The sequence below is a fragment of the Myiozetetes cayanensis genome, unplaced genomic scaffold (assembly GCF_022539395.1).
Source record: "Myiozetetes cayanensis isolate MyiCay16 unplaced genomic scaffold, myiCay2020 scf5-8, whole genome shotgun sequence".
NCBI lineage: Eukaryota > Metazoa > Chordata > Aves > Passeriformes > Tyrannidae > Myiozetetes > Myiozetetes cayanensis.
Window position 1 is genome coordinate 89,768,553 of NW_026087742.1, and position 27,793 is coordinate 89,796,345.

The window sequence follows — 27,793 nt, forward strand, 5'->3', positions numbered from 1 at the left end:
GAATTCAGTCTCTGCCTTAGCAGCCTACATATGTTATGGCTTCAATCAATCATCTCTGTCTTTTCATGGGAGATAGGAGGTTTACATTTAGATATTCATAAGGAGCCTGTCAACCAAGGCATCTATCTTATATCAATAATCTCAATTAATAATAAAATAAAGAGTGAATTGCTTGTGATTGATGAACAGTGTTATATTCCAGATACTTGAATTTGATGTACTAAAAGTAATTTGATCTTTAATATGTTATTAAGGTAGTTCCTAAAGCTGAAGTCTGTCATGAACGTTTTGTGAAATTATTCTGGTAAACATGATTTTAGGACTTAGTTTTCCTTTCTCGTCCTGCATATGTTCTGGTACTCTGTAGTGTTTGAATTGTCTTAATATAGTTAGATATTTAAAAACTATAGCAATTTTTAAGACTAAGGACTCCTATATTTTCTAATTTGTTACTGTAAACAGTTCATTTGAAAATTCTGTGTGCTAAATTACCAGTATTTAATAACTTGCTTGTTTGTTTAGGCTGCAGTGGCTAAGACAGAAGAATTGCAGAAGCTACTGGAACAATCAAGTATTGACTCTCTGGAAGAAATAAAAGCTTTGAAGTGTGAATTAGCAAATGCACAATGCAAGCACAATGAGGATTTGAAAAAGCTGAAAATGGAATTAGATGAACAAGTGAAAAAACAAATGGAGCTGATGGAACAGGTTGAACGTCATAGTGAGAGTCAAAAAGAAGTTACAAGATTACAAGATGATGTCCAGAGAATTAAATCTACTTATGAGGAGCAAATTTTGTGTCTGAGCAAACAGTTGGAAACTGTGAGTGAAGACAAAACCAAAGAAGTAACAAATCTGCAAGAAACTATTAAAAACAACTCTCAGTGTTACCATAATGAAATCAAAAATATGAATGAAGAGCTTGAAAAATTAAAAATTGCCCATCAGGAAGAGGTGTCAGAATTGATGCATCGGATTGAAATATCATCTAGAGAAAATGAAGAAAAGCAAAATCAAATAAATGAGTTGCAGCACAGTTTGGCAGAGAAAAATGCAAAGGATGAAATGCATGCTCATACCGATCAGCGTGAATACGACTTGGAGCAGCTGAGAGAAGTCTTAAATAAAAATGTAGAAAACAGGATAGATGTTGCAGATACACCAGAAGAACCTTGTGTAGAAGCGAAAATGGAAGCAAAGGTTAGGTACCTGGAGCATAGTTTAGAAGAACTCCAGTCCCAACATAGTATATTAAAAGATGAGTTAACGTACATGAGCAATGTCAAACTAAAGCTGGAAGAGGAAATCCATCGCATAAAGGAGGAGTACTTTCATGAGAGGGAAGATCTGGATTTTAAGATAAATGAATTGCAGCTTACTAAAGAAGATTACTGCAGTGTAATTGAAAAACTAAAATTGGAGCTTCAAGAAGCAAGACAGCGCTATGAATCTGCTGTAAAAGAGCATAAATTAGAGATTCAAACTCTGAAAGAGCAACACAAGACAGAAATTTCTGAATTAAATGAAACTTTATTATCTGGTTTTGAAAAAGAAAATAAGGTATTAGTTTTTGAAATACAGGAGCTTAGAGAACAGCTTGAAAAGCTAACTCAGGAGAAAGAAGAAGCAGTGTCCAATTACAACAGCCTGAGAGAAACAATGGAAACTCTCCAGGCTGAGCTGGGCGAATCTGCTGGAAAGATCAGCCAGGAGTTTGAATCAATGAAACAACAGCAAGCTTCTGATGTCAGTCAACTGCAACAGAAACTCCGAGCTGCTTTCAATGAAAGGGATGTTCTTCGTGAAACTGTAAATCGTCTCCAGGAAGAAATAGAAAAACTACCATCTAAGCAGCTAGAGGTAGAAGAACTTAAATGCAAAATTGTTAGTCTTCAGGAGGACAATAATGCAATAACAAGCTCCATCAACCAAAAAGAGATTACTGTAAAAGAACTGGAAGAGAAGGTTGTTGCTCTGACTGATCAAAACAAGGATATTTTAAATGATGTGAAATGCTTGGGTGAAGAGAGAGAAACGCTTCAAGAAAGGTGCAAGCAAGAACAAGTTAAAATTCAGGAACTTCAGCAAGAAGTAGATGTTGCTAACCAGCACAATAATGACCTGACAAAAAAGGTAGAGGAATTAACAGAGAGACTGAATGAAGCTTTAACTACAAAGACTGAAAATGCTCAAATGCTAGAGCAACTGGAAAAACAGATTGAATCTCTGGTACATGATAGAGAGCGGCTTTCATCTGAAGTGTATACTCTTCATGAGGAAAATAAGAAAATAATTCAGGAAAAAGGTGAATTAAGTGAAGAGCTGGGAAAGATTACATGTGAAAAAGATGGTTGGTTAGTGTTGAAAGAGCAGTCTGAAAACTTAGAAAAGAAACTACAAATGATGACTGCAGAAAAAGACCATATATCAACATTACTTGAAAATGAACAAAGGCATACATCCCTTGTAAGAACTCAACTGTACCATCTACTTGAACAAGTGGGGTCCAGCATTTCAGATTCTAATGAAGAATATGATTCTCTTAACTTGTTAAAAATTGCAAATGAATGCTTGTCAAAAATTAAAGAAGAGCAGTGCCTTGCTCAGCAAAATGAGGAGGAAGTAATTCATTTACGGCGGGAAGTTGAGAGACTAGAGGAAGAAAATGCTGCTCAATATAGAGAACACAGATCCCTGATTCAGGATTTTGAAAAAGAAAAGGCTCTCTTGAGAGAGGAACTGCAAGGAGTGTTGTCTGAAAAAGAAGCTCTTCAGCATGATATTCAGGAGCTGAAGAATGCCAGTGAGAAAACAAGGATTGAAAATCAAGATCTTTTAGCTAGTATTGAAGAGGTCACTCAAAAACTTGCTTTTTATGAAAGTCCAGTACAAGAACAGGAAAAAGGATCAGAGAAACAAGACGACTTAAGTTTCATTCTGGAACAAAAGGAAACTGAACTTAGAAATGTGAAAGACGAACTGAGTTCTCTAAAGGTTATATTTTGTTATTGAAGTATACAGACTAAACCTCTAAAGTCTTCAGAATTAAGGTTCAAAAAATACTTTCAATTCTCTCTTTTCTTCTTTTATTGTTTTCCCCCTTGGCCTGAAAGTGAGTTCCCCTTCTGGAAGGCCCATCTAGCACCTCAAAGTCACTTCCCTGCCCCCAGGGAAAAAAAAAAAAAAAAAAAAGAAACCAAATCATAATACTTTTTTGACAAAAGTTACTTCACTTGAACCTTTCTTCCTATAAATAGCCCTCAAAGCAATCATTTGACTAGATGGACTGACTGACCTCATCATTTTTCACCTCTTAACTTTCTATGACTCCATCTCAAACAAAACTCCTGCTTGATCTGCATTAGCTCCTCCTAACTTCCTGTCATGGGAATTGCTAGCTATGTAAAACTGACAGCTGCAGAATTAATGGTCTCCCATTTTTTGTCCTTGGACAGAATGGAAAGCAGTTGTTAAAACCTTGGAATGTTTTGCTTTCAAGTAACTATGCTTTCACCAAGCTGATAACAAAATTTCTCTTAAAAACTTTCTTGGTATTAAAAATGTAGGTAATTTTAGCTGTAGCTGAAAATTCTGGTTGCTTGTTAGGGAAAAAACAGGTATCACAAAGAAATTTTTGTAATTCTTCTTATATCTTTGTTTATAATACAGAATTTAATGGAGAGAATGACTGAGAAAACTGATCAACAGTCTTCAGTAGCAGAGCTTCAAGAAAAAATTGGTAAATTCCTCACTGTTCTCTTTTATATAAATGGTTTGGGTCCTTTGGATTGTTAGTTTTTCTTTTCATAATTGTCTTGTATTTCCTACAAGCCAAGGAAGATGAGGAAGTAGATATCAATGCATCTTCCTACTAGGAAGCTGTTCTTTCCACTAGGGATTTAAAATATTTTTAGCAGTTTTAAGTTGGGTATGATTTGATATTTCTTAAGGCTTTTTCTTCCTATGTACATCTGGCTATAAGCAATGTAGTGGATTTAATCTTTGTTTTTAAATATGGGAAGTGTGTGAATAAGAATTCCTAAGACTGCCAAGAGGAGAAGGAAGCAACACTTTGCCAAAACTACTCTTGCCTCATTGCAGTTATCCCAACACATTAGCAAGAAAGTGGTTCCAAGTTGTTAAAATTTATGTAGAAATAGACAGGAATATGACTGCTAATGTTAACTGTGATGGAAGCCTCTGAAACAGGGAAATTTTCTCCAGGGAAAGATTGTCCTTAAGCTGTCTGTATGTTTTAGCTTGAAATTAAATGTTTAACTGAATCGAACACTTGAACATCTCCCCTTGCTTTATATTTTGTTTGTTTTTAAAGTCAGGCTGATATTTGTGTTCTAATTGAATTTCATTTCTCAGGAAGAAATAAAAAGGTATATTTTCTTAGTTTTCTTCTTTATTTTTTTAGGGAGGCTGGAAAAAGAATCTGCAGAAAAAGGAGAGAAGCTAAACAAAATTAAGGTTGTTGCTGTGAAAGCAAAGAAAGAATTAGATGCCAGCCGAAAAGAGGTACCTTGACTGTTTCCTAATATGAAGAGCATTCTACATGTGGTGTTCTGTTTTAATGACACAACTTCTTTTTAAAAAGATGCAAGCTCTGAAAGAAGAATTGGAGTTGGTTCGATCAGAAAAAGATCAGTTGTCTGCTTCAATGAAAGAAGTAATTCAAGGAGCTGAAAGCTATAAGGTAAGAATAGTACTGCATTTACAAAAGACAGTTAACTGTCTGACAGTTAACTGAAGCGGATATTTATTGCTGTTTACTTGCACAACTATATTTGGCAAAAGAAATTGTGTCAGTGCAATTGGATACCAAAATCAAGAAATGTAAGGTTCTATTAAGGGAACCAACTGCTGTCAGAAGAAAATAAGGCACTTGCTTTCTACTGGAATGATGTTTCTAAACCTCTTGAATCTAGCATCATACATCAAACATCATACATTACCAATGTGTTGCTGAGGGAAAACATAAATCCTGACAAATTCTTCAAAGTACATGATACTGAAGATCAGTTTGAAAATCCTAAAGTGGTAAAGACATGAACTAATATTTCTCTGGGAGCATATCTCTGGGCACATCAGGCAGTAGCAGGTGACAGTCAGCATTGCTTCAACAAGAGAAAGCTCTTCCTTGTAAGACTTATGAGGAGGAACATAATAGGAGCTTTCCAGAAAGTACATACAAAAACATTATCAGGGACAGAGAATCAGGTTGTAAATGGTGGTGCAAGACAAGACAGTAGTCTTAAATTGAAATGAGAGATTAAAGCTGGGTACATGGATAAACATTTTTAACCTATGAGATGGTTGAGCTTTGGAAGAAGTTGCCCACGGGAGTGGCACCATCTCCATGCTTGGAAAGACCTGATTGGACTAAGCTCTGAGTTATGAGGTCTGATCTCACTGCTGACCCTACTTTAAGCAGAAGGTTGAATGTAGACCTGCTGAGGTCTCTTCCAACCTGAATTATTCTAGAATTTCATTACCTGAAAAGGGTTTCTCCCAGAGTTTGTAGTGGAATAATAGCATTAATTTCACGGCAATGTTTCTGGTGTTGCAGTAAGACAACTCATATACTGAAATATCAGGAAGATAGGTAGGCCTTTGAGATGCATGTGCTTATGCTATATGTATATATATATATAGTAAAAAAATTTGATTTTGTGTTTGTATTTGTTAAGAATCTTTTGATGGAATATGATAAGCAAGGAGAACAGCTGGATTCTGAAAAAGGCAGAGCAAATAATCTTGAACGTCAGATAGATGACCTCTCAAGACAGCTACAGGTGTCATCCCAGCAGGTCAGTTCTGTATGTGGGTCTGATATATTGATAATTACTGTAAAAATCCTGTCTATTGAGTGTAAGTTTTAATCATGTCATTGTTAGTACTGTTTTGTAGCCTAAGTCTGTTTTGAATAGTGACTTGCAATTCAGGGTGGTTTGTTTGTTCTTTTTCAACATCTGATATCTTACCTGGGCCATGACAAAGGTAAATATATCTAAGGTGTTTGGCTTTGTCAGCAGAAAGAGTTTAATCTGCTCCAGGTCAACTTACAGGAAGGAGCAGGTGTTTATCTCTGGCTTTGTTTGGACATAAAACTCTGCTGCGAGTATCAAACTTGCACTATTTGTCTGATTGCACAGCTACACTTCTCATGAAGTGCAGTAACCTTTATCTGAGAAATGTTTTTCTTCTATTTCTTCAACAAAATGTGGGTTTGGGTATTTTTTCTCTTTTTTTTTTGTTTATTTATATAATCAGCAGAGTATTTGAACATACTAAATTAATCATGGGGCTTTGCATTTTTCACAAGGATGAGACTTTAGGATGCAGAGTACCATAGTATCATTCATAAGTGTCTAAGATGGTAATTAAGCAGCTGTGAGACACATTTTTGTAAGGGTAGTTGCAATGAGTTTGGTATTTAGGATTTAAACTCCCAGGCCCCATACACTGAAGATTTAGCTAGGCCACCATTTCCTTATAAACACAAACCAGTAGTGAGAAACGTAGGAAGAAATAAGAAATTATATTCTACCTGGTTATGCAGGCATTGAATTTTTCAATTTTGTTATGAAGAAACATGTACTGATACCATCTCTTGGAAAAACTTGGTGGTTTAATAAGGTTTGCAGTTCAGTCTTTTTTAGGTGTTAGTAGTATGATCATTTGTTTGTAAATACAGCATCTGTAGGGACAATAAGTATTGAAAGAAGTGTTGTATCTTGCGAGAGGAAGGTGATTCTTGCAGAAAGAATAAATTTGGAGGTATTTTTTTCAGGTTTCTTTTAATTCTAGCCATCTTACAGAAAGCTGGGCAAATTAACTCTGAACAAAATAATCAAAATGTGCTAGTGATTTTAATTTAGCCTGGTTTTAGCCTGTTAATCTGGTTTAAAACAGTTAAGCTGGACAAGACTCATCTGTAGGACTGTATATCTTATCTGACAAAAATCACACATAAATTCAGCTTATGTTTTTATCTTTCCACGATGACAATTTCAGCATGATCAATTACGCTCTGCTAACGAAGACCTCCTGGCTCGTGTTGAAACACTGCAAAATAATGCTAAGCTGCTGGAGACTCAGATACTGGAGATGCAAAAAGCCAAGGCAAAGGCTGACAAAGAACTAGAAGCTGAAAGGCTTTTAAAAGAACAGAAAACAAAGGTAGTACTTTGTCAAGATAGTGAATGGGCTGAAGCGTTACTTTCACTGGATGTGATTTCTGTTAGACCTTGGTAAATTGTGGTTTTATAGATCAAGTTCCATGCTTTCTCTTCGTGTTACTTGACTGTCTCTTTTGAAAACCTGGTCTGATCACTGAAAGAACTTTGCAAGGCTGTCACTTGGAATAGACTGGGGGGTGTTACAGAATGTGAAAATCACTTCATAATCTTTCGAGTTTTTCTCCAGTTCCTAGTAATTTCCTGAAAAAAAGAAAGAATTACCTTTGTGCAACCTAAGCATGTGTGTCTATAAGTATAAACAGATGCTGACATCTATTTTGAAATTGGACTTGCATAACTGAGAAGTATTTAAATTTCAGGAACATAGTGGTGCTCTCCGAGAAATGGAGGAGCTTCAGATGCAACTTCAGAAGGAAAAGAAGCTTCTGCAGAAAACTATGCTAGAACTAGAGCTGGCCAGAAAGGTAAGGCTAGTGGTTTTGTTAGTGCTTAGTGGACTACCAAAGATTTTGGCCTGTCTTGCTGTGTTGAATGTCCTCCCTTTCTGTTCTGAGGATTGTAAAGCCTGAGGTGTGTAAAAGGGAAAACATGAGAGCTTCTGCCCCTGGTTTTGTACTGGAGAGCTGATGTGTACTTTTGGGTTTGGTTTTGTTGGGTTTATTTTTTATTTTTGTTTGTTTGTTTGTTTTAACTTGGGTTATGTGGCCTGTCATGGGTAGAAGTAGGAAGAGAATTTAGATGTCTAGGGTACATGTATAGTGCACTGTTCAGAAACTGCCCTTGTTTAAGGACTGAAACTGACAGAAACTAATATCTACAAAATACCTACTGATAAAACTTAAAGATAGAAACAGGTTTTTCAAAGCTTCTGGTTATTGTCTGAAAACAGATTATTTACTGAGCATATGGAAACCCGATGGATGGGTGTTGCTTGTGGATATGGATAGTGAAAAAACTTTTGTTAGATGTGCAATACAGTTTTTTATATATTTAAAAAACCTGAGCAGACAAAGCAAATTGTAAGCTCTACCTTCATCGTATGTAACTTGCAGGATGCTCAGAAGAGTACACTGATGGATATGGAAATAGCTGATTATGAAAGGCTGGTAAAAGAACTTAATCAGAAGATTACTGATAAAGACAGCAAAATAGAAGATCTTGAGCAAGAAACAAGTATTCAGAAACAGAAGCAAGAGACTCTACAGGAAGAAATAAGTGAGTAAACTATAAACAGCAAGAGTCACTATGGTATAGTTAGTAATGGTAAAAAATGCAATTCAGAAACATCTTTTCAAGTCAATGAGTGAGAGTAAGGTTTGCAGGGAATATTAAAGAGTTACACTGGAAAAGTAATTTTGACTTAAAGGAAAATTTACTAGGTTATCATCCAGTATTCAGTAGTTAAAAGCCAATTTGCCTTCCTGATATACTGTTTCTTACCTGATTAAGTTAATCATAAGTTCTGAATGTTGGTGATGGGTTTCATCCTAATATACCGCATTCATAAAACTTTACTAGTTAGCATGTGGTTAAAATTTAATTTCTTCCTATCCTTAAGTATAAGTCTTAGAACTATTTCATTTATTTGACAATCTTTGTGGTAATTTAGACAAAGGATACTAAACTTACTGTAAGCTACTTGTTTGCAACTCTTAAGGAATCTGTCAGAATTTGCTTAAATATTTTTCAGTGTTTTTAAGGAAATACAGGAGGGGATGTTTCCTTTGCATAAAACTGTTGTTTTCTGCATTAGAATTCCTTCAGTCAACTATGCAACAGGATGAGGAAAGAAATGCCAAGATAAAACAACTCCTGGTAAAAACCAAAAAAGAACTGGCTGATTCAAAACAAGCTGTAAGTCCAGATGTTAATGACTGTGTGTTCCATTTTTAAACTAACTTTAAAAAACAGGCTGGTAGCTGAATAATTAAGTTGCTGAGCTTCATGTAGATTTTAATATCCAGGTAATTTTATCTTGCAGGAAAATGATCATCTAATGTTGCAGGAATCATTAAAAGGGGAACTGGAAGCCAGTCAACAGCAAGTGGAAGCCTATAAGGCAAGAAACTTCACTTTTTTTTAGTGTAAGGTTTCTCATTTAAGTAATACATGTGTACTTTTTACGGGCAAATGGAATATAGAATGAAGAACAAAAAGGTGTTGTTTTTACTACTAAGTTATTGTTTCTTAAATTAGTTTTGTCTGTTTATTGCTTTCACCAGATATTTTCCCTGTAGCTTTCTTTAAACATATTTTCAGTCTTTTTCCTCTTTTCCTTTCTAGCAAAGGAGAGGACTGTTTGAAGCTTGCAACTGGGATATGTTTTAAAATGATTCTTTAAAATGGAACTTACTCAATTTAAAAACAAAATAACACAACATAGCAAAAATCTTAAGTGTTGTCTCTCTGTATAAATTTTGTTGGTTGGGCAGAACAGGAATTGAATGTAATGAAAGTAGCAGGGAAGTGAAAGAGGCTGGCTTTCTTAAATGCTGCCACACCACCATCATAATTTTGTCTTGAATTGTCTCTTTAAGCAACATAATTTTATTTCAAATTATTACATGGTAACCCATGTCTATTTTTTATTCTACTTTTATTGGATTTTAATTTTCTATTCATGAATTCTGTGTAGGAATTACTGTAGTAGAATCTTCTGTTCTCAGTGGCATGTCTTCTTGGAGAAGAAAACCTTTTGTTATAGTTCAGTTTTCAACTGACTTTTTCAGATTCAAGTGGCTGTTCTGACATCAGAAAAGCACAAAGTTCAGGAACAGCTGCGAACGTCTTCGGAGCAACACCAGCGTATGATGAGTGCTTGCCAGCAAAAAATTGCAACCCTGCAAGAAGAGTGCAGAGCAGCCCAGGTACTCTAGTGGGAGAAGTAATCTTAGAGACTTTAGAAGGGAGGTTTACTGCACTCGCTGTCTGCTTCTCTAAAAGTACTTTGCACACCTTACTCTTCCCTTTTTGTCTGTCAAGAATTGGGAATTATCCTAGTGCTTAAGGTAATTGGGTGGTGGTATAAAGGACAGGCCAGACTGTGTCCTGGTTGTCATGCATCACTTTTGGATCATCTGGACTGCACAATTATATTTCCAGTAGGGAAAACCTTGCAGTGGTGGTGAGGAGTTGGAGTTTATTTAAAATGATCAGCAAGTATACACTCAGGAAAAGAAGTCTTTAAAGAAAAGGGGAGAACAAAAAAAAAGGAATATAATTTGCTTCATAGAAAACCAGCAAACACAGATAGCACTTCAAGAAAAAAAAGAAAGCTGTGAAAAATATATTTGCCAGCACCCTTTAATATGCTGAAATCTGAGCAGCTTCTTAATTGGCAGCTGAACTACATGCAAAACTTACGCTATTGCTGAGGGGTTTTTATTATTTATTGGGGTTTTTGTCCATATGGCACTGTATTAAATGTTCCTAGAATGTAGCGTTTGCGTTGGAGACAGATTCAGAATATAGTAGGACTGCTATGTTCAAACTACCTTTATGGAGATTACTGTACTACTCTGTGGTCTCTGTTGTATGATAGGTATGCAACCTGCAGGTAAGTAATAGCTGAACTTTACAAAATCCTCCTTTTGGAAGGTGAGAGCATTTTAGTTATCTTGGGGATGACTACTGAACCTGAGAGCTTGTCTTAAGATCCAAGAAAGAAAATGTGCATTTGTGGCTTTTCTAGATATATACAAAAGGAAAACAGAATTATCCCCCCTTTTTTTTCCTTCACCTTTGCCTTCGTTTAAAGCTGTTGACAGAACCCTTTGCTTTTGAATCTCTCAGTTGAATGCAGTTTTTGAATTTTCAGGTATTCTTTCTTTACTTTAATACTAGTATGTTGAAAATTAGTGTCTCAAGTTTCATGTTTTGTGATACCCAAATTCTAAAGAAATATGATCTGTTATGGGAGTCTCTGTTTTAATTATCCATTTAAAAGAAGAAAGTGCAGACTAATAAGGGAGCAATACTCAATAGTATAACTTGTTAAGGGTTTGTTTTCTATGTGATAGGCTGAACAAGCATCTGTTACGTCGGAATTTGAGAGCTACAAAGTCCGTGTTCATAATGTTCTAAAACAGCAAAAGAATAAATCTGCTTCTCGGACAGAGTCTGAAGGAGCCAAACAAGAGAGGTAAAACTAAAATTTCCATATACATACAGAAAAATAGGGATAGTCAAAGTTACTGAGCTTGCTTTTGCTAATTTCTGACCAACAAGGGAATTGCACTAACTGGCTCTTTGCTTCGATACGGAAAATATAAGAAGGGTGGCAGTGTGCTTCCCCAGTTACTTTGGTTTGAATTTTTTTTGTTTGGTTGGTTGGTTTGGTTTGGGTTGTCTTTTTTTAATCTAACTGTGGTTCTGCCTAGCTGGTACAGTTCAGCTGAGTTCACTTTGAACTTTTTCAGGAATAAGTGGTTTAGTGTAGGTAAAGTTCTGCCTGCCAATTCAGTCATCAGTTCCAGCAGATTTATGAAGTACTGTTGTCGAATCAGCTACTGCATGAGGAAAGACTTGGAGGAAAAAGTTACACTTCCAAAAGGTCTCTGAAAATCCTTTTAATTATAGTAGTAAGACAGGTAAATTCAGATTCATTTTGGAAAGGGGCTCAATTAAATGTAAAAGTCGATCAATTTCTGTAAGTTACTGGTATAAGCCCTTAGTAACAGACTGGGTGTTTCTGTGTGAGATGTCAAAATTCATTTCTGACCATCTTCAAACAGTACCTACAACTGTAGCCAAAAATCCACCAGAGGGCGACTTGAGCATTGTTAGAGGACTGGTTTTACAATTGGTTTGGGGTTTTTAAAAACATTCCTGTCTTTGAAGCAAGTATACTGCAACAGTTGCATTTCTCTGTCTCTCCTTTTTGAAGAATTTTTAAAAGTTCTAAAATTTATTTTTTTTTGTGAGAGAGAGTCACCTTGGAAACAAATTGGTCAAGTAATAAACAGGTGACAAATGGTTCCAAAGAAATTATTTATAAGTATCAACTCTAAGATTAATGAGATATACAATTCATGAGACAATGGAGATGTCTGTCTATATAAATACAGAAAGCATAAAAGGAGAATGTATGTTACTTAAGACTCTTTATTCTTTGTGTATCTGGTTTTGATTTATTTCTGACCAGCTGAGTTTCTCTGTTTTTATAAATTTAATGTTGCTTCCTAGTACTTTGCTTAAAGTATGCTCCAACCATTTGTCCCCTGTATTCGGTCTCATTGAACTGATGTGCATTTCCTAAACAAACCAAAAAAAGCCTCTACCACTTCTAAGAAACTTTTTCTCCCAGCTGAATCCCACGTATTATTCTCCTTCTGTCTTGTCCCTCCAAACCAGCTAGAAGTAGAAAGTAATGCCAATCACTCTTTCTACCCCAATAGTTGCATTCCCAGCAGTTCAGATAGGATGTGGTAAACCTATTTGTGCCTATGTTGAAACAGGATCAGAACTTTGCTAATTGCTTCTTCTGTAGTCACATTCTAAGATATTTTGGTCATGGTGCTGTATTGATTTAATTAATAAATAAGCAATTTGGATCAGCTGTCCAAAATGTTGTGGATATTGTATAGATTCTGAATTATTCTGTAATTATTTTTAAATGTATGTCGTGTATTTTTTCTGCATGCAGAGAACAGTTGGAAATGGTGATAGATCAACTTAAAGTTAAGCTGCAAGACGCTCAGCACAACTCACAGATGAATGCATCTGAACTCCAGGCACTGCAGTCTGAACACGACACCCTGCTGGAAAGACACAATAAGATGCTGCAAGAGACTGTTGCAAAAGAAGCAGAACTCCGTGAAAAGTATGTTCTGCTGGTGAATAGACACAGATATTTTGTGTGAACTTTAAGAACTGTGCATGTAGTGGTGTATAACTGAACTTCTCAAAGAAAGGGCATATTATTGAGAAAGTTAAAGGAATTTTCAAAAGGATTGTTTGCTATTTTTCATGAGCCATCAGACATTTCAATAATGAAAATTAAATAGTAGCTGTTAAGGGAATTTGAGAATTCTGCAAGCTTTCTACCTCTTAACCATTAGATTTAAAATTTAACATTTCTTAAGCACACTTACTATTTTGAAATCCAATGCTCAGCGCTACATTTATGTTGTACTGCTCAACTTAATTTTAGGGATGTTTCCTATTTAAAAATAAGGTAGTTATATGCAGAGCAAACAGTCTCACTGACAAAATATCCAGTCCTGTGTTCACCAACTGCCTTTCTTGCAGAAAGTACTAAAGTACTGGATTTTAAGGCTATGCTTGCCACAGTCTTGCCACACTCTCTGTTTCATTCAAAATGAAAGGAATCTGTTTAATCTGTATCACATCACGTGACTACATCGTACTTGAGCTCCTCACAAAGGGTCTTTCCCTTGTCTGTAGAGGGTATCAGAAGTTCACAGGAAATATTCAGTAAAAATTACGGCTTGGTATTAGGAACTGTTGGCTTCTTGTCACCATCTTTGTACAGTTTTATCTGTTCCTGGTAGCCAGGTGATGGCTCACTGTAATCAACCAAATTATGTCCTGCATTTTTCTGGAACAACCGATTTTACAGTAGGTTCCCTTTATACCTGGAGAGACTGCTCTTTAACATACTGGCTCTGTTTAAGTCTTTATGCTTACAAGGGCAAGTCCTGTGCTTAGTCTTTCCATACATGCACTTGTTTAATTGCTTGTGACAATTTTGTTGTGCTTCTGGAGTACCTCCAAACAAACAAAAAAACCCAACAATTGGTGAGTTACTGACATTTTTCTTGCTAACAGTTACACTCTTCTGCCCTCTTCTGTCCTGAAAGTTGAAGCTTAAAAAAATTAAACTTAGCTTCTTAGAAACCTGTGTTTTTCGAAGTCCTGCATAAGTGTTTGGTAAATAAATGTTATAAGAAGTGGAGTAGAAGGTAAATGACATGCCCTGTATGACACTATAACCAGTCATGTTGCAATTTTAGAATTTAAGAAGGTTTAGAGCACAATGTCTCTAATCCTTACTCTTTTTTTCCCCAAGTATGTCTCAATTTTATGTTCTAAAATAGAAATCAAGGGTTTCTATAGCACAGTGCATTCAAATGATTGGTAATCAGCATAACTTTTTCAATCTTAGATTTCCCCTGTAAAAAGAGGAGTTTAAATGGAAAAAAAGTTGCATGGTCATTCTATCATCATACACATGAAAATTGAAAGCTGCTCCAAACTCTAAAGATTTTGAAATTTAAAAATTACTGTGTTTTGCTGTGTATCCTGTTTTCAGACTCTGCACAATACAGTCTGAGAACATGGTCATGAAAACAGAACATGCGCAAATGTTGAGTCAGCTGACGGCCCAGAATGAAGCTCTCCGGAACAATTTCAGAGATCAAGTCAGGAACCTGCAAGAGGAGCACAGGAAAACAGTAGAGACACTTCAGCAGCAACTCTCCAGAGTAGAAGCTCAGCTCTTCCAACTCAAGAGTGAACCAAGTACTAGAGGTAACTTCCAGGCACAGTACCAGGGTTTCTTGAGTTAGTTACAAATCTGTGCACCTGAGTCTGAATCTAAAACCTGCTTACAGTGTGTGATTCTGTAAATTACCAGAAACCTTTTCTGGAGACTCTGCAGCATGCCATATCAGTCCACAGATACCAAGTACGGAATGTGTCTTTTTTATTACTTACTGTCCCTTCAGAATCTTAGGGTCCTTGAATGCATCCATGGGAGGGCAACAAAGCTGCTGAAAAAGGTGGAAGGACTGTCCTGTGAAGAGTGGCTAAGAACTCTGGATTTGTCTAGTCTGCAGAAAAGGAGGGAGGGGCAACCTCATCACTGTCTTAGAGATTCCCGAGGAGGGGAAGCAAAGAGGGAAACGCTGAGCTCTTCTCGTTGGTACCCAGTGATAGGATGTGTGGGAATGGTTCAGAGCTGCCCCGGGGGAGATTCAGACTCGACGTTAGAAGTATCTCCTTACTGAAAAAGTGGTCAAACCCTAAAACAGCCCCAAACCTGTCTTTGTCTGAGCCATTTGGGCAATGCTCTTGATAACTTTTGGTCAGCCCTGAAGTGGTCAGGCAGTTGGACTAGATGTAGGTCCCTTCCAATCTGCATTACTGTTATCTATTCCGTGTCAGCATTGTCAGACAGATGAAGGGAAATTACTTAGGTTGTCTCAGGTTTTGGACCATACTGGACATCTGCCTCGAGTATGAGAGGTGAAGCTAAAGAAAAGTATATTGAAAGCTGTTTCAGGAATGTTTGTTGTTGCTATACTTGCCATTTGATCCCTCTTCTAATTTAACATTTTACTGTCTTCAAGCTCAAGTGTTATTTTTGTGTCTGTAAAGTTACTAACCAGGATGTAGTTGGACATTTGCAAACAGCAGTAATAGTTTAAGTTAGTCTACTACTGAAGCAGAGGGTCATGCACACAGTATTAAAACAGAAGACTTTATGCCTCCCATAGGACTGGTTGAAATAAAAGCTAATTCTGTTATGCCTTAAAAATATCTGTCACTCTGATCATAGCTACAATGCATCTTCAGGGAGAGTTGCACAAAGATTTCATAGTCACTGAAATAAAAATTTGCCAATATATTTTAGGTTTAGGAACAGGCTTTGATTGCAATGACCATTTGGAGATGAAAGGCTGTATTTTTCTACTATAAATGTTATGTGTCTGGCTTTGTCTTTTTTCTTCACCTGCATTCTGAAGGCTAGTTCGTGTGCTGCTCTCAGTCTGAGACAGTCACATCTATGAAATAGCCCTCCCAATTTCATTCTGATGACAAACATCAGGAAATATCTTTCAGGTCCAGCTGTTTCAAATCCAGGAACGAAGAACTTGAGAGAACGGAGAAACACTGACCTTCCTGTCCTCGATGTGCACACTGTAGCTAGGGAAGAGGGAGAAGGTATGGAAACAACGGACACAGAGTCTGTGTCTTCAGCCAGCACCTATGTACAATCCTTGGAACAACTTCTGAACTCATCAGAAGCAAAACCTGGTAGGTAGAACGTGGCTTTTAGAAGCACTTGCCTACGTAAGTTGCAGAAGTTTCTTCCCTCATGTTTTCATGGTTTTAGGTGCAAGACACGAGTCTGCTTGAGTGCCACTGAATTTACACTGTCCTGAATTTCTGTAGGAGTTTTGTTCTTAAATAAGGATTAAACTTTTTGCCGTAAAATAAAATATTGGTACAGGTTTTAGTAATTTAAAAATGTCGTATTTCTGAGTTTCTAAAGGGAAAAGACTGGATGAGCAAGCGAGTGAATAGTTGCAGAACTTTTTTGTATTCTGAATTAGTCTATACTAGGGACAATTAAGTGCTAATTTAACCTGATTAATCAAAGGATAAAAGTTCTGTTCATCTCAGTGAGGCTAATTAGAACAGGAATTTATTCATAGGCTTCTTTCAAGGAAAATGAAAGCTATAATGAAGAACAATCTTCTAAGAGTAGCCCCAAAACCAGAAAAATACATGGTAGCATCTAATCGTGATTTAAAACACTTTGTAGAAAACTGTTGAAAATCTCTATCTATGGGTAGGAAACAAGAGATAATTAAGACCGTATATCTTGATGTACTCTAGAACTGTTTTGCCAATCCCCTCCTAATATATAAACAAAAATAGATCAGAAAATAAGCATGCAACAGCAACACTGATGCCTGTTAATGTCTGCAGTCTGACTTTGCATGAATTCTGTTTATAAGGAACTACATTAATGAAGTCCTGATGTTAAGTTAGTATGAGGTAGATGCAAATGCTTTTTCCTTCTCTTAGTTTTCTTTCCCAATTAATTGCAGAACCATCTCAGTGGCAAGCAGAACTCACCAAGGATGAACTGATTCAGAAACTAAACACAACAGCAAAGAGTGCTGATCACTTGAATGAATTACTTCGTGAATCAGAAGCAACCAATGCAATCCTAATGGAACAAATAAAGGTTAGCAGACATGCAAGAGATGTGAGGACAGCTCTAATTTCCACAGTCTGTTTCTTAGACCAAATATTTAACACCAAATGTGTCAGAAAACCCCAGCCTATAAAATTTTGGTGATCAAAATTTAATTTTGTAGGAGCTTTTATTGCATGGGCCTAATTAGCATAACTAATAAGCACAACTGCTTCCAAAGTTGACTTCAATTTTTGGTTTTGGTTGGGTTTTTTTTTCACCACAGTTTATACTTGGGTGGGAAGGCGGGGTAAGGGGAGGGGGAAAGGAGTGTGGAGTAAAACCTTCTACAAAAAAACCTCAAGAGTTTGTAAGTTTAACATTTAGTAAAGGGGTCTCTACTGTTTTCACTTAGACAAAAGCAGTAAACCCCAAGGGAAGCATTGTCTGGTTTCTCTTCCTGTAACCTGTTTTAGCTGTCTTACTTTAAAAGAAGATATATGTACTAATGTCCGAGTTTGGTTTGGTTTGATTGCACCTCCCTGAGTTTTCTGAAGACATTTCTGAAGTTAGCATATTCCTTGAATATGCTTGGCTTTCTTTTCTGAAATGTTTCCTAATGAATGATGTCATCAGTTCTCTTGCTTTATTTAACTGTTCCACTCTTACTACTCTTTATTGCTGAAATTGTTTTAACTATTGCACAGATTTTATCAAAAAAGGTTATTTTTGATCAATAATAAGTTATTTCTGTACAATATTATCACAAATTCAATTTTCACTGGATTTTTGTTCTGAATATGTTGTATGCACACATTCTTTTTGAAGCAATATGTGCAATTCATTTATTAGGTCTTCAAAAGACCTTTGTTCAGTTGCTCATTGTATGAAGCAAACAATATTGCATATTTTTTCCCTCATCTGCAGCTTCTTAAGAATGAAATAAGAAGACTGGAGAGAAATCAAGAGAGAGAAAAGTCTGTGGCTAATTTAGAATACTTGAAGAATGTTCTATTGCAGTTCATATTTCTAAAATCAGGAAGTGAGAAAGAGCGGCTGCTCCCAGTAATAGACACCATGTTGCAGCTCAGCCCTGAAGAGAAGGGGAAGCTGGTTGCAATTGCCCAAGGTACGTGGTGTTCAAAATATTGTCAAAAAAAAAAGGAGAAGTGGATATAAAGGCAACTGAAGTTCTGTGCTTTCTGTTGTGTAGACCTTTGAGGGAAAACAAAACTTAGCAACAGTATGCTAGCGAGCTAATCATAAAACCATTTTGCTTTGTTGGGAAGTTACTATTCAGTGTTCAGGAAACAGAACAAATACCCTAAAATATAAATAAAATTAAGGTAAAATATAATTTCTTCTGAAATATGGACATTTTAGGAAGATTATAGTAAGTTCTAGAAATTTAACGTGTTCATGTTTTGAGTAGAGTTAAAAAAATTTTGTCAAAATAGAGGTTAATATAATTGAAATTCTGACTTGGCAGATGTTCCAAACAGGTAACTAAAGCAGTCCTCTCAAGGCAGTACTGTAGACCTAATATTAGTTTCTATATATTAACTTTAAAAATATCTTAAAGAAAATACGCTTTTTGTTCAAGAAATTAAGGAACTAGGGAAGGAAATAAAAAGAGTTAAGCATTTGCAAGAAATGAATGCAGGAGCTATGTGTATAATAATGTTCTGGCTCTGCTTCAAATACTCTGGGCATTTGTTCCCTTAAAACAATTTTTAAGGTATTGTTTGTCACTTCTCAAAAGCAGTAACTGTAGCTTCATGTACATCATTAACAGACCTATACTTTATTTAAAAATTAACATAAAGAATAAGCACCATGTGCATATATTACTTTAAAAACTTGCAACTTGTGAACAAAATCACATTTAAAAGAGAAGCATTAAAGTACTACATTCCATGATAGGCTGTGCATTTGGAAAAATTAGATGTTTTGAAGTTCTGGCCCCCTAATGAAGACTGATTGAATTTTTGTGGAGAATGGTTATAAATGGTTTTTTTCAAACATCCTGAAGTACCCAAAGTAAAGTGGACTTGGTGATAAAATCCATGAACCTATTGGTGGCAGCCCAAGAGTGAGTTCCATCCTCAACAGGTTTGAGGACAGCATTTGAAAATGGATAAAGGCTGGGGGGCGAAATGGGGCAAGGTCATGTAACCAAATAATGCAATGTTTAACATAAACTGAAATGTTTTTATTCCTCTTTCAGGTGAGGAAGAGAGTACCTCAAGGCCCTCTGGGTGGGCTTCGTACCTCCACAGCTGGTCAGGACTTCGATAAAACAGTGGAAACACTGAATCTTTAAACACATTCCACAACTGCAAAAAAAGAGAAATCTTACTGTAGAAAATCTGTTGGTGTTGTAGTGTTGAACTACAGGTTTTTATTTTTGTGTGTTACTTTCAGTTTTCTAGGCTCTTCTAAGAAAGAAGCCCACAGTAGCCCTGAAAGATGGTTCTACATTATGCTCTGGCAACAGTGAACCATTTTTCTTGTAAATGTTAAGGCTGATGATAAGAACTATGAGAAATGACAAATTAATTACAAATTGCCTGGAAACAGAATTTGACAAACCTGTAATGGCTCTTTTGATATCAGTTTAAAAACTTGATCTAATATATGAACTGGAATAACTAGACTTTAGATTTAAAGCATTTTAAAGGGTTTACAGTTGCTTTCACGTATTGTTGTCAGCTAACTAATCTATATGGTTAGTGTTACACTCTGCATGTTTCAGAAATTTAAAATTATTTCCTCACTGGTGATGGTTACAAAATGGAAGATAATTAAGAAACAGAAAGGGCATTTTCTGAACTAAAGTTTTAGTCTGTGTTAATTTTTTTTTTTTTTTGCAAAAGCTAGATTGAAATATCAAGGCGATGGTTCACAAAATGTAGCAAGTGCATAAATCTCTATGATATACAGTGCTTGGCTCACCTGAGCATGGTATTGCAGTAGAGATTAATGACATTTATGGAGGTCTTAGGGTATACTCCAAGACTCAGAGATCTTAAGTCAGCTGAAGCTTTTGGAAAAAGGGCTTAAGCTATGGCTTTTTAACCTGAACTTGGAAGTTTGTGGAAAAGACCGGGAAGAAATGGTCCATTACTATAGCGATGTCTGTACTTACATGAAAAGACTACCCATACTGACTTAGTCATATTGAAGACACTAAAGAAAGAATCTGAATCCATAGGTCAGATTTCTAGCATTAACTTCTAAGAGAACAGGATGGAGCTTTTATCAATAGATGCCTTTTTTGAATGGTCTGATGACTGAAGGTATTACACCCTTCTCTCACTTATCTGTGTGTCCACATTATTCACACAGATCTTTTGCACAGATGAGATAATCTCTGTTTTGGGTTACTCAACAGAATGTTATGGTTTTTTCTGAGAAAAATAAATCTTTACCATCTCTACTTCTCTTATCAACACAGCACCTTTTTTTACTTTCAGTTCTCTTCTCCCCTTTACAGTCCATACTACCTTTCACCATCTTAATTTATTTGTAAGTTATTAAAATTCATACACGTGTTTAAATTCTGTTTGCATCTCAACCAGAGTCTTTCCATACTTTTCACTCATATTTTCGTGCTCTCTGTGCTGTTTTACAGAGAATCATTTCCTGGTACACATACCAATACTAAATAGCATTCTTCCTTTCCTACCTTAGTTGAGGCTTTGAGGAAATGATGCTTGTTCCTTTAATATTGCCTTATTTGGGGCTGAGATTAATCTGGACATATGAACAGCAGAAAGTCAACGCGTTGAGAATAAACTGTTCAGTAGTCTACTTTTGGTTTAATTTTTTTTTTAATTTTTTTAATTTTTTTTAATTTTTTTTTTTTTTTTTTTTTACTTCCCCTCCAATATGTGTTTTAACTGGAATCTTTCTGGTTTGTGCTACCGGGGAAAACATCCTCTGTGGACTTTCAGATCACAGAACTGATGATAAGTGGTAGTGTTAGGGATGTCTCTAAGTATCAAACATGAGGTTACGCTTAGGCTTTCTTGTATTAGCCTTTGGAAGGATTTACCGTATCTTTAGCATTCACAATTTGCACCAAATCTCAGATGTTGAGTTCTAACTCTATTCACAGCTGGGTTTGATTAATGTCACTCAAAAGAATGCCAAAACACAGTGAGGGGAGAGATTTGAAATATGTATAAAAAGAAGTGCAAGTCGTTCTCCTGCTGTGATTTCAACAATGGAAGCACATGAGTAGAAGAGTACAGCTTTTTCTTACTTAGTTCACACTCCATTTGCAGCTGACCTGATTTAGTCTCTGCTATTGCTGAAGACCTGTGACAAGTTCCTCTTAAAATGCACATATTTCAGATCTGTAAATTATTTAACATTGTAAGCTGTGAATAAATGTATGCGAGTAACTTATATCACTGGCTGTATTAAATACTGGTTGCTTATTGACTTCTTTCAAGTGTGAGTTGCATGCTCACTGGTTTTAGTAAAACTTGAGTACTGTACTTATGAATGTAGTGAACAACTTGCATTACCTTTTTTTTGTTTTAAATGGAAGATTGAGATATTAATGTAAAAGTATTTTAATAGCTGTTACTAAACTGTGTTCTATTGCTAAGATTGACAGGACTTACCTTTGTGGTAAGCAAATACATCAGAGTTTAATAGACATTTGCAGTAAATGGCATAGAAGAATGTGAACTGGAAGCAGGATTATTTTGCATAGAAAACTTTTTATATGTCATATATTTGCATTTGTAATTTACAGCATTGTAGCTGTGATTTGCTTTCAAAAAGCAGTTTGAAGTTTTAAGTAGTACTGCTGCTTCTTGATATTCTGTGGTGCTCATTTTCTGGAAGAGCACTGTGCTAACTTTGCTTTCTGGTTCTTTTTGTTTTCTTTACAGTGCCGTGTTTGTTAGAATGTTTCCTAGAAAATGTCACCCTTGCCCAAAGAGTTTATAAGCTTAGGACCAATTTTTATCTTCTATCAGCCCGCCTTCAGCCCAAACCTAAGGAGGGCATAATAATAGTAATAATAAGGATTCTGCTGTCACTATACAGAGTATATTTATTAATTAAAAACCAAAAATGGGAGTAATTCAGAATTCTCAGACCTGCATGTGCACTGTGGCTGAATTTTTAACTTCCTAATGCTATCTTAGAAACAGGTTGTATACCTTTCATATTCCCTTTAGCCAGGAGGGAGACTCATCTGTGCAAGCAAAAGTGCTCCAGTTAAAAGAGCTTGAAGGAAGACCAGAGCTTGTCAGGCTGTTGTGTAGATGTGGCCAGTTGTAGTTGGGGTTCAGGATGGCCAGAGGGAACCCATGTTAGAAATTATACACGGGAAAATAGAGTTGCTTTTTTCTTTTGTGACCCTCCCTGCCCAAAGTACAGCTGTGAGAATACAGGGTTAGATAATTTTCTATATTTACATTTTCCCTTGGCTATCTCCCTCCATCCCTTTGCTTTGATAGCAGATGATGTATCACGAAATTGTGGAGGAATGCTTAAAAACTCTCCTTAGTTTGTACTAAGTGGCTTTGAACCACCTGTGCTTCATTTGACTTATGCCTTGGCTTCACCCAGTACACCAATACTTCCTCAACTACCTGCTACTTCTATTATTACTGGTACTATAAAAATATCTCCCTTAGGAGCCTTGTGAATAGCAGTCACCACCCATAAGCTGAGAAACCAAATATATGAAGAGGTTAAAATATATTTGTTGTAGTAATTTCAGAGCTGCTAGTCTGGATAGATAAGTGTTTTGGTTGGAAATAATGTTTTTGATGGCCTTTTCATGTGGCTGTCGCTTCAATAAAATTCATCTTTACTCAACAGAGTGCCTTTCTGTTTACCTGAATGCCTGTTCTTACCTGAGAAAATGTTATTCAGCTGCAAGGTAGAAAACAAGGGGATGATTACCAATGTATTAAAGATATTTTATGGATCTAGTATAGTATCCCCACTTTTTACTTTAGAAGATGATAACAGCAATGGAGTCATCTCGATGAATGGAAAAGAAATTGTTTTGTTATGGGGGCGGGGTTAGAATTTTTTTTTTTAAAGGCTCATTTAAATTACTTCAAATGTGTTACTAGATTGTTACCAGCAATCTGACAATATCTGACATGAAGGAGAGGAGGGATGCAGAAGCTAATAATGTCTGTGTTAAAAGGATTGCACTTAGTATGTTTATTTTAAGTACTAGCCACCTAATAAATCAACACCCCCTTCTAATAGCAGTGAACTTTGAATGACCTCTTCCCTAATTCCCTGTGATAATTTTTCTTTATCTGCATAGTTGTCCTAGTGCAAAGATTAGATTTTCTGTGGATGAAGAGGGAAGTGGTTGGTTTGTTTGCTTGATTTAAGTGAGTTTGGTGTGTTTATCTTCTTACCAACCATTTTTCTTAGTCTGTGCCTATTACACAAATACGTAATCAGGAGGGGATCATAAGCTGTGAAAAGAAAACATAATAAATGGATGTGATTCAAAAAGGAGCCTGATACAGTCAACTTCTAACAGCTTTCATGTAAATATATATGCTGTAGGGAAGGGAAATAATAATCTGCTGCTTTTTAAACTGAATTTGATTAATACTTGTCATATGGTTGTGTAAGGTTGAGAAGGTGTGTCTTAGATTCAAGAGATTTCTTACTGTTCTATGTTCCTCAGGCTCATTCTGAGGATCAAGGCAGGATTGAATAATGAAAACTGAGAATAGTAAAACAAAGAGTAGAGATTTTGTTAGTAGCATCAGTTATTGCTCCAACAATTCAGTACACCTTGGTATTAGCAAATTGTTTATTTTTTGCTGTCAATTAAATGCTTCAAGACTTCTTAAGAATCCAAGGTGAGTGTAATCAGTGTAAAAAACAGTATGCTGTTTTGGGCATGGGCACAGTCCCAGTCCTCTTGAAAGTGTTTTAAATTCATAGATAGTGGATAGCAGCTGCATACGAGTATAGGATTTAAGCAGGGTTTATTGTTTCATTGCTTGAAAATCAAAGCTTGTTCTGAGAGCAGTCAGATTGTTTCCAGAGGGGACGTAAGTATCAGGTCCTGGATCTTGTCCTTTGCACCACAGAGCATCTCAAATATAAAAACCATAGAAACCATTACAGAGCTCCAGAAAAAAGCTTTTACTTAAATACTGCTTTACTGTTGTTATTGCCCTTTGTGGAGTTACATGCTGATGCTCAGTGTCACTCTTGCCGAGGGAAAACGCCAATCCTATCAGTTTGGCTTTAGCACCCAAATATTTATACGGACTCACTAAAGCTCCTCTCACAAGTAGTTGCAGCATTTACTTAAACCTGCAGCTGCGGCAATCCAGGTGAAGCTGCCTTTGTGGGGGAACAAGTGGATGGTCCCTCCGCTCCACAGGCAGAGGGCTACAGCCTGTGGAACAGGGGAAAGAAAAGCATCGGGTGGTGATAAACACTTAACACAGACCATGTTGTTGATGTGTCGGCTCTCTGTCCCCGCCCTAACATTCCCCACCAGCCTTTCTCCTGGAAACCGGTTAAACCAGTTGTTTGCAGAGCAGTGGGGGATAGTGGATATATCAAATGTATCTTGCAGGTGGGGGATTTTCAGAAAACACGGAAAAGCTAACAATGCTTTTTATAACATTCCGGGAAGGATAGGAATTGCAGTGACAAAAAGCTTAAAAGAGAAAAATTACACGCTTCCATGAAAAATATGAGAATTATACCACGATAGCCAAAAGTCGTTAAGTTATTTCTTAAGGGACCTGTTTTGTGGTGCTGCCATCAGCTTTTTCTTTAGCCATTACTGTGTCTGTCCAATTACTGACCTTGTCACAAAGCAGAAATTTATGCTGCTAAATATGGAATTTCAATGATCAATTTTACAGGGGCTTGAGATCGATCTATAAAAGTAACGTCTCTGTTCTTGCACAGTCTCCTTCCCTCTTTCAAGAAATGGTGACACCAAATATACTATGTGTGTCTAAAATGCATGAAGCAGAAATCTGACTGCTTTTATAAAAAATAATTTGTTACTTGTGAATTTGTTAATAGCTTTGCTATGAATATTTAGCTGGACACCCCGTGTCCAAAAATTATTCACTGTTGCTTTAACTTCATATCTTCGGAGGTGTGACATGAAGAACACTGACCCCGTTTACAATTTAATTCCATTGATTGTATTAAGATAAAGAATCATGGGACTGCTCTGCTAATAGGCACTCAGAGTCAGGGCAGACTTAGACTGAATATTAGAAGAAAATTCTTAACTGTGAGGGTAGTGAGGCACAGGTTGCTGTCACTTGCAGTCACAGAATCAATTATTTTGGAGAAGACCTCAAAGATCATTGAGTCCAACTGTTAACCTGGCATTGCCAAGTCTACCTCTAAACCATGTCCCTAAGTGTCACTGCCAGCTGCAGTACAATAAATTTGGAATTTCAACAGTGATGGAAGATGTAAAATGCTCTGGAAACAAAACATCAAAAGCATATGGCTACTTAAAACTGCATTTTATGCTAGTCTAGCAGGGAGAGATGGGAGAGAAAAAAAAGATAGATTAATTTTGTGATTAATATGCTGGTCTGGAGACATGGAGTCCAAATTCCCTGCTTTGCCACATGCTTCCTTTGTGAATTTAATTTCAGTTTCTCTGTCTTTATTTCCTGATTTGGCTGCTGGGGGTAATGGCACTTCTCCACCTGATGCCAAGTAAATTAGCAGCATAAAGTTAAACTTTGTGATGGGTTTGTAAGCAGAAATAAGGAGGCACATTGCCATTTTTTTTTAACTGCATAGGAAGAAAATGGTCGTAGCCTTCATTATACTAGAATGGAAGGAGTGATCTTTTGAGTTTGTGGTGTGTGTTTGTGAATCCTATTAAACTATTTGCCTAAGTATTATGGACTGAATTTTACAAGATAATTAGAATGCCAGCATGCTGTAATACTAGGTAATGGACAACTAATAACAACTAAGAATTGTTATTTCTGTTGTACAGAAAGACACAACAAAAATTTAAATCAGACCCCAAGGTGCAAACTTGCTGCAAAGCGCACAGAGCCTGGGGAGGCAATCTGTGAAACTGAATTCCTGGCTTTTCTTCATACAGTGTTTCCAAAAGCTGCTGCTACTTAGTGTTTGGCATAAGTATATGTTTGGGGGATGCTCTCCAGCTCTCTATGAGAATGCCTTTGCTTACTTCAAGATTGTATTACTAGCAGACTGGGCTCTAGGGATTTCATCTGTAAAAGCACTGGAAAACTGCACATAGTGCAATTTACTTACTTTACTTAAATCTATTAATGTGCTCTCCAAAGGAAGTGCCGTAACGGCTGCACTTGTTGGCTGGCACTGGCCTGTTAATTATTTCCAGAATTTACTGTTTTGGAGTTGGCTGCCCTGGTAGTCATAGGCCTGCCCAGCCACCTCCCCCCCAGTTTCAGTCAGAGGTGCTGCTCCTCTAGCTGGGCTCAGCAGCCAGGAACTACTGTCTTGTCCAGCTCCCCAGGAGGACTTGCAATGGGAGAGGCCCCAAAATCCTTGCAGAAGAACTGAGGTTAATTAAAGACATTCATGAAGGTGCCTACAAGTAATGGCAGACTGCCCAAAGCTGATTAGAAAAAACAAAAGGGTTGTATTACCTTCATCTGGCACAGAATGAGTACTTACTTATTTAGATGATATAAGGAAGCTCTGTTGACAGACTCATTAAAATGAGTGGGTGGTTTGGGTTTGGTTTTATTTTGTTTTGGGTTTTTTTGGGTTGAGGGTTTTTTTTTTGGGGGCGGGAGCATTTGTTTTTTAATATATTTACAGATTGGTTGAGCTTTGTAGGTGCCTCTAGAGGTCACTTGTCCAACCTCCCTGCTCAAGCAGGGCCTCCTACAACCAGATTCCCAGGACCATGTCCAGACAGCTATGAGATATCTTCAAGGATGGAAGCTCCACAGCCTTCTCAAGTCATCTGTGCCAGTGCTCAGTCACTCGCACAGTGAAAATTTTCTCCCTGATATTCAGAGAGAATCTCCTGTGTTTCAGTTTGTGCCCATTGCCTCTGATCCTGTCACTGGGCACCACTGAAAAGAAACTTGTTCTGTCCTCTGTGTACCTACCCTCCCTTTTCAGGTATTTTTATTAATTTATAAGATCCCTCTAAGCCTTCTCTTCTCTAGGTTGAGCAGTCCCAGCTCTTTCAGTCTCCTCATAGGAGAGGTGCTCCAGTCCCTTAGTCATCTTAGTGGCCATTCGTTGGATTCTTTCCAGTGTGTCCATGTATCTCTTGTACTGGGAAGTTCAGAAGTGGACCCAGCCCTCCAGGTGTGGCTTCACCAGTGCTGAGTAAAGACGAGGGATCACGTCCCCCTCTTCTGGCATACTATCCCTTCCCTTTCCAACTGAGTACTTTATTTCCCTCTTTGTGCAGAATTGCATTCTCTGTGATGCTGAAGTTTTGCTATGTTTGATTCCTAAAGTTGGCAAGCAAAACTGAACCCTGCCAAAATAACAAATAAATAAACAAAAGTCCGCCAGACAGTCTGATATTTTTGTGTTTTTACAGTTGTAGTTATCTCTAGAACCATGCTCATGGCCCAGCCATCAAATATCTTTTCTGCATTAAAGTCCTGAAAATTTACATTCTTTTCCTGGTTCTAATGGATACCAAAGTAGATGTACTTTATGTACACGTAGTTTG

The 27,793-nt window shown here is 36.8% G+C and overlaps 1 protein-coding gene across 1 annotated transcript in view; it reads left to right on the forward strand.

The window, feature by feature from the left end:
- The window catches only part of GCC2 (GRIP and coiled-coil domain containing 2), a 29,313-nt gene extending 6,372 nt beyond the window's left edge, over positions 1 to 22,941 (forward strand). The window contains exons 6-23 of the mRNA XM_050331278.1: positions 523 to 2,994; positions 3,670 to 3,739; positions 4,424 to 4,524; positions 4,604 to 4,702; positions 5,697 to 5,816; positions 7,024 to 7,188; positions 7,568 to 7,672; positions 8,261 to 8,423; positions 8,962 to 9,062; positions 9,190 to 9,267; positions 9,938 to 10,075; positions 11,228 to 11,349; positions 12,853 to 13,029; positions 14,482 to 14,699; positions 16,014 to 16,208; positions 17,009 to 17,148; positions 18,025 to 18,226; positions 19,325 to 22,941. Coding sequence (XP_050187235.1) covers positions 523 to 2,994; positions 3,670 to 3,739; positions 4,424 to 4,524; positions 4,604 to 4,702; positions 5,697 to 5,816; positions 7,024 to 7,188; positions 7,568 to 7,672; positions 8,261 to 8,423; positions 8,962 to 9,062; positions 9,190 to 9,267; positions 9,938 to 10,075; positions 11,228 to 11,349; positions 12,853 to 13,029; positions 14,482 to 14,699; positions 16,014 to 16,208; positions 17,009 to 17,148; positions 18,025 to 18,226; positions 19,325 to 19,395 — 4,737 coding nt within the window. The 3' untranslated portion in view covers positions 19,396 to 22,941. The remainder of the gene's footprint in view (positions 1 to 522; positions 2,995 to 3,669; positions 3,740 to 4,423; positions 4,525 to 4,603; positions 4,703 to 5,696; positions 5,817 to 7,023; positions 7,189 to 7,567; positions 7,673 to 8,260; positions 8,424 to 8,961; positions 9,063 to 9,189; positions 9,268 to 9,937; positions 10,076 to 11,227; positions 11,350 to 12,852; positions 13,030 to 14,481; positions 14,700 to 16,013; positions 16,209 to 17,008; positions 17,149 to 18,024; positions 18,227 to 19,324) is intronic.
- The last annotated feature ends 4,852 nt before the right edge of the window (positions 22,942 to 27,793 follow it).